The following is a 6,734-nucleotide window of genomic DNA, read 5'->3' as shown; positions in this document are numbered from 1 at the left end:
AGAATGAATCCAAAAGGATTTGGGAAGAGCACTGGGAAGGGGGTGAGGGAAGCAGGAGGAGAGAAATGGTTACGGAAAAAGAAATCTCTGGAAAGTTAACAGTCTGAGGGATGTGGGATTTTTCTCCTCAGTGTTGGACGGAAGCCCTGTAGCTTCAGAGAACAGAAGTCATCAAATTCCTGCTCCCCACGTCTGCCAGCAGCTCTGCCCAGCACAGGATGCTGGRCTGCTGAAGGGGGGGATCTCTATGTGTGCCCCACTCCCTCCCACCCCCCTTTTTCCAGCCCTGAGCYCTCTCTGACCGCATTCAGTGCTGGGATCAGCCTGGGAGGGGTTGGGCACTGAGCCACTGCTGAGTCAAAGCTTTCAGCTGCTCTCTCCCCTCAGGCTCAGTTTGGGATCTGGGACATGTGGCAGCCCAGGTTAACTCTGCAGAGAAGCAGGATCCTAAGAGTTATTAATAAGTTATTCATATTAATGACTGATAAGTTACTAATATTACCAAGTAGTTATTTATTCCTTGAACACAGTTCTGAGGGGGATGTTTGGGGAAGGAGCTGCTGTTCCCAGAGGCTGGGACAGGATGTGCCTCTGGCCATGAGAAACCTCTGCCATTAAAACCATCTTTCATTGGGTTTTTTGGGAGCTGAGCTGCCCATCGTGTATAAGCCACTTCAAACTTGTTGCTTTGAACCTTTTGCCTWATGAATCTTTATTTTTCCAATGAGGGCACAGCTTTTTAAACTGTTTCTTTCCTCCTTTTCGATGCTCCTGGGTACCCCCTGARCTCCCTGCCAAGCAGCCCTTGGCTGGAGAGAGAGGCTTTGGGGGCATTTCCAGGGCAGCCCAGGGCTGTTGTGGCTGTTTGCTTTGCTGGGGTGGAGGACCAAGAGCACAGGGAGGAACCTGCTCGTCCCTGCYAGGGAAAGCATCACTGGGGCGAGCAGGGAACGCTCCCAGGGCCCAGCTTGGACCCAAGGGGGCTGGAGATGAGGAGGGAGCTGAGCAGGTGAGGAAGGCTGTGCTGCTGAGGCTGTGCCTCCCTTCCTCCCTTGAGAACCCCTCGGAGTTTGGGGATGAACTGGAGAAAGGGGAGGATGGAAAAAGGGGATGAGCATCCCTGCAATAGGATGGAGGGGCTGTAGGAAGCCACTCCAGGAGTTTTTGGTGGTGAACCAGAGATCCATGAGTGGCTGGATGTTGGTTTGGAGGAGGATTCCTGCTGCCTTGTAGCTTTTGGGCCGTGCTGCCCTCCAGACAGATTGCACTGAGYTGTTTTGTGTTTCTCCCCTGCCTGCGTGCACGTTCAGCAGCAGCTCCAGAACAGCCTCCTCCTCCCCTTYGTGCTGAGAGCCGGCTTTCCTCGGTGACAGCACACAGAAATCCCAGATTCCTGCAGGAATCTGCTTCGTGCCAGGCCCAGGGACAGAGCCCTGGCTTTTCTGAGCTGCGAGGGCAGGTTGTGAGCCTGAGGGTTCAGCTTGGCCAGCTCTCCAGTGGCCCTGCAGTGCRGGGACAGGGCTCCTTTCAGCGCTGCTGGAGCATTTGCTAAACACCACTTGTCCCAAACAAGGGCTCTGTTGTACCCCACTCCTTGCCTGCGTGAATTTTGCAAACATCTCCCAGCTTGCTGAACGCTTAGGAGATGAACTCCCTCCTGGCAGCTATTCTGGTGSCATTACTGTATTACAGAAGGATTTATTTTTTTACAAGAGAGGGTTTTTTTAAACGAGGGAGATGTTTTCTTGGAATGCTGACCTCAGATCTGTCTCCCGTGTGGGTTTGCAGCAGCTGGAGTTGTTTTCCTGGTGCTGGTGCTGCAATCCTTCACCTCTTCCATGAGCTGGCTGTGACAGCAGGGACACTGCTGAGGTCCCCAAGCCACGTTTGAGGGCAATTTTCTCCTCTGAATCCCAATGCAGGGTGGGTTTATTTTGTGTGACAACCTCAGGGCCACCTCCCTGCAGCTCAGGGACCTGCCTGGCCCAGCAGCACCAAATGTGCCTCAGGAAAGGGTTTAGAAACTCAAGCAAGCTTCTAACAGCTCTTCTTCAGAGCTGGCTTTATAATTAATGTCTTTTAATTAATTTCTTGCTGAATTATCACCCTGTAAGTTCACGAAGACTTTCAGTGTGCCCAGCAGCCTGCAGTGAGTAGTTTAAGAGTTCCCTAAAGGTTTTTGAGAAGCAGCCCCTTCGTGTTTGTCCCCCACCCACCCCCAACCCGCTCACTTTGCCGAACCCCTGTGCTCCCCATCTCACCCTGGATCCACAGGGATGCTGTCCAGAGAAGATACCTGAGAAACCTGACAAATCCTGACTCTCTTTTCCTAARAAAACATGGCATGGGGGTTATTGGATGTGCTAAGAGTTCTCCACGTGTCAGAGTTTCCTTTTGGGGGATTATGAGGTTCCTGAGGATACTGAGCTGAGCCTGCTAAGRCTGTGCTGTTGGCTCACATTGAAGTGAGCTCCAATCACACCAGAGCCTTCACCTTCAGAGTTCTGGGAAGCAGCTGGAGAACCATTCCTRGGTTTTAGCAGCTCTGTGGGGCTGGTTGGTGTCCCCTGTGCCTCAGTGCCCTGTAACCATGTGGGGCTGGAGATAAATGAGATTCACTGTGGAAGGCAGAGTGGCTTTTCCTTCTCTTCCTCTGGAGCTCAGGGTATTCCAGGGAACTGTGAGTGTGAACTGTGCTGCTGCCCTTCCCTGCTCCATGGGATCCGAGGAGGAGGAGGAGGAGGAGGAGGAGGAGGAGGAGGAGGAGGAGGAGATGCTGCTGGCGCTTTTTGGCCGTTTCCTGTCTGGTCTGAGCTCCTGTCCCCTCGGAGGAGGTCGGGCTGGGGCTGCTGCTCCTCAGACCTGCAGCTCTTTGTGCTGCTGCCAGGAACATCCCAGCAGCCAAGTGAAATCGCAGCTCTTTGCCTGCCCCCTCGCTCAGCCAGGGAAAGGAAGCAGGGGATGAGTTACAGCGATGGCTTTAGCAGGAGGCAGGGGAAAAACAAGTGATTGCCATCAGCACGAGGTGCCATCCCCACCTGCTGATCTCCAGCCTGCTCATCTGGCTGTGCTTCCCTTCTCTGCCCAGTTGGACCTCTGAACTGGGGAAAATTGAATAGGGCTTGATTGATAAACTCTGATTTGTTAATTATTTATTAGCTCAGCAATGCTGCCTCTGTGTAGGAATCTTTGGGATGCTCTGTCCCACAGATTTCCCTGTTGGTCTGTGCCCCTRGACATGGCATTCATCTCTTGGCACAGCCTCTGCTCTCTGAACTCAGCARTCTCTGGTTTCTGTAACAATGCCCCCTTTGTTTCCAGTCCATTTTGGTTGARTTTTATTTRTTTTTATCRATCTCTCSTGGATGAGTACCTGAGGTGGCACCRCGTGGCCKGGTGGGAGTTGAGRCCAAGCTCACCTGGGMAGGACAAAACATTAAATAATGAAATTAAAGGAGGGGCACAGGGGTTGTTGGCAGGGTGGGTGATGCCCATGGAGAGGTGAGGTGWTTGAGGGAGGGCAGTGCCCACCAGAGCCAGCACAGCTCTCCTGGGTGGGTTTGTCCCTTGACCAGCACCCAAATGCTCCGTCCCTCTGCTGACACTCTCCCTTCTCTTTTTCAGGGAGCCCATTGGAAAGAAGAGGCCAGGTAAGAGCTCCTTTTCTCTCTGCTGGCTACACCAACTCCTCCTTCTGCCCACAGCCGTGTTCTCCTGCTGTGGGGCAAGCTGCCAGCCCCATGGCAAATCATCCTCACAGCAAACCAGCCCCATGGCAAACCAGCCCCCTGCTCTCCCCGTGGGGCACAGCGAGCCCCCTCCATGCCCTGGGATGTCTCTGCAGCCCCCCAAGCCCCCATCCCAGGGTGGGTCAGACACCCCCAGCTCTCAGTGCTGCCCTGGCTCTCCCTGGGGTGCTGTCACCCCCCAGCCCATCCCCTCCTCTCCCTGCCTCACCCTTCTCTCCCGTCCTTTTGTTCCCCCAGCAGGGATGATGCAGAGAACGGCCTCTTTCCTGCAGAGAGGTACTAACAGCTGCTCCTGCCCTGGCTCTGCTTTGCCTCTCTCTGCTCAGCTGGRGGATCAAGGGGCTGTCACCCTCGCCACACGCTGTCACACGTCCCCTGCAGCTTTCTGGGGTGGCAGAGGGACAGCTCAGGGCTGGGGCTTGGCTTTTGGTGCAGGGGATGTGCCCCAGGTCCTGCTGAAGGGCTGCAGGGGATGAACAGTTCCAGAGGAATGGCTGAGCTGTTCCTCAGGGGTGAGGGCAGCGTGGGGCTGGCTCCCTGGTACACAAAAACATTCTCTTTCACTGTGGCACCAGCTGGGAGCCCTTGGGAAGGTCTGGAATGCTCCAGAACTGCTCGTCTAGAGAGGGAATATCTCTGCAAGACCCCTCAGTGGTGTGGTTTAGGGTTATCTGAGCTCCCCTTCGATCCGTGGCTTAGGGACCCATCTTTCAGCTCTTGGAGCTGCAGAAAGTGTGGAAACGCTGTGAGGCTCTTGGGGAAGAAAGGTCTGAGCTCTGGCTTCATGGAGATTCTGCTGGAATCAGTGCTRGAAGGGATTTTTGGCACTGCCATGAGCCGTGTGAGCAAATCCCCTTGTAGATGAGTGGGTTCCTCTWGCAGGAGAGAGGAGAGGCTCAGGGGAGACCCAAAAACTCAATTCCACCCTTTCCTACTGGAGTTGCAGGTGTTTCCTCCTTCAGGAGGTGTCCCAGGTTGTAGGATGCAGAAGGGAAGCTCTGCTGATGTTGGTGGCTCTGTTTTGCTCTGTTCTCATGGGCTGAGTGCTCCCCTGTGCTGGTTTTTACCAGTGTGGTTAAAACCTTTGGACAGCATTTCTCCTCAAACCCTGACTTGCTCTCTGTCCAAGCAGCACCCTGGGGTGCTCATTTTAAAGCTCCCATTTGCAAGCACAGCCTGGCTTTGTTCTGGAGTGCTGGGGACAAAACCAGGCTGCAATTATTGCCCTTCTCCTCTTTTCTGCTAAAACAAATATAAAATATGGATACAATCTCCCTCATCTCAGAACTTTCTCTTGTGCTGCCTCAGCAGGAGCATTTGGTGGATGAGGGGGAAGTGTTGTGTTTCCCTGAGAGATCAGTGTGATTTAGATCACTCTGACTCCTGTCCATGAGRCAAGAGAAGGGAAAGAAAATTTCTGCTGCATAACTCGGTTCAACGAGGGCAAAATTCAGTTTGAGGGCACTGTCTGTAAGAGAAGCAGGAATTCTCCATTGAGAAGGAAGAGTTTGGACAGCATCCAGGGCAGAGCCTGCTCTGACAGGGCAGAATGTGCTGTTCTGCCCCTGGCAGGGAAAGGTGTTGGCTCTCAGGAACGTTATTCAGGGTTGATGCCTCATGCCAGACGTGTTCAGAGCCTCCTCTCGCTGTCTKGCATTTCCTGGCAGCAGAAACAGAGTTGGGTTCAGCTGCTGTCACCCCAGCTCCTCACATCCCTGGAGGAAATCTCGGATGGTTCACTGGGTTCCCAAGCCAGGCCTGCTTTGAGGTTGTAAATGTGCAGCAAGGCACAAAAAAATAAAAAAAAAATACTCCTTCAATCCAGGATGTCCCTGAGGAGGGGTCATCCAGTGGCTGCTAACAAACAAAAATCACGAGGATTCTCCACAATGAGCGATTTCCCAACTGCCAGGGAGGGGGTGAGCTGCTCTTGAGGAGAGCGTTGGAAAGAGCTCCTGGCAGCAGCGATTCCAGTTTGGAAACAGGATTTGAGCAAACACTGGGATGCAGAGTGGGTTAAAGTGCTGCTCCCGTGCTGACCACGGGACTCAGATGACATTTGGAGTTTTGAGGAGGGCCTGTGAGTGCTGGAGATAAAATCTGCTTTCCTTTTCTTGTTTTTTTTTTATGTTTTTAGCAGCATTTGTAATCCCACCTGCGTGAGCCTGAGGCGTGGGCTCTGAGGGGGTGGGTGGGTTATTCCCAGACTTTGGGGCTCTGCCTTGGCCACTGATTTAGGGCTGTCTAAAAGCAGCCATCCCATCAGTCCCCCAGACTGTTCTGAGCGTTTCTATTCTCTCACAGTTGCACAGAAAGCACAGATGGAGCTCCATGGCTTCGTGTGAGAGAGCCTGAAGCTGCCTCCAGAGTTTCTATTTGGGTGGAGCTGCCCAAGGAGGCTGGCAGAGACCTCAAATGCCCCTCTGCCAGTTTGGTTTGAGCTTCTCTCTTGTGTCACAGCCTTTTGCTGAGCTGTGGAACATCCCTGCAAGGGCAGAGACACCCCAAAGCACAGCACTGGGTCTGAGGAGAGGCAGTGAAAACGCAGCCAAAAKGAGACTGAAATGGAAGAAAATGTTTCTGAAACTCCCCATGTGAATGGTATTTCCATGTGATTGTTTTCCAGTTCTGGAAAAATCCCTGGAGAGATGAGAGGGCTTGCAAAGAATTCAGCACAACATTCAGTGCCCATTTCACGTGAGAGCAGGGAGAAGGTCCCTCCTGCAGCACTGAGCAGCACAAACTCCTCAGGTCTGGAAGGAAAGGGCTGCCCTGAGATCTCTGGGTCTGATCCACATGTGCCCTGAGATCTCTGGGTCTGATCTACACGGGTCCTGAGAGCTCTGGGTCTGATCCACACGGGCCCTGAGAGCTCTGGGTCTGATCCACACGGGCTCTGAGAGCTCTGGGTCTGATCCACACGAGCCCTGAGAGCTCTGGGTCTGATCCACATGGGCTCTGAGAGCTCTGGGTCTGATCCACACG

At 53.4% G+C, this 6,734-nt stretch overlaps 1 protein-coding gene across 1 annotated transcript in view; it reads left to right on the top strand.

Annotated features, from left to right (window-relative positions):
• SH3PXD2B (SH3 and PX domains 2B) overlaps positions 1–6,734 on the top strand; it is a 29,591-nt gene that overhangs the window by 7,141 nt on the left and 15,716 nt on the right. The window contains exon 4 of the mRNA XM_057385561.1: positions 3,625–3,650. Within this exon, the coding sequence (XP_057241544.1) occupies positions 3,625–3,650 (26 nt within the window). The remainder of the gene's footprint in view (positions 1–3,624; positions 3,651–6,734) is intronic.

This window comes from Malurus melanocephalus, unplaced genomic scaffold, assembly GCF_030028575.1.
Source record: "Malurus melanocephalus ecotype Western Australia unplaced genomic scaffold, MMel_1.1 scaffold_843, whole genome shotgun sequence".
Lineage (NCBI taxonomy): Eukaryota > Metazoa > Chordata > Aves > Passeriformes > Maluridae > Malurus > Malurus melanocephalus.
This window is presented reverse-complemented; position numbering and strand designations above follow the sequence as displayed.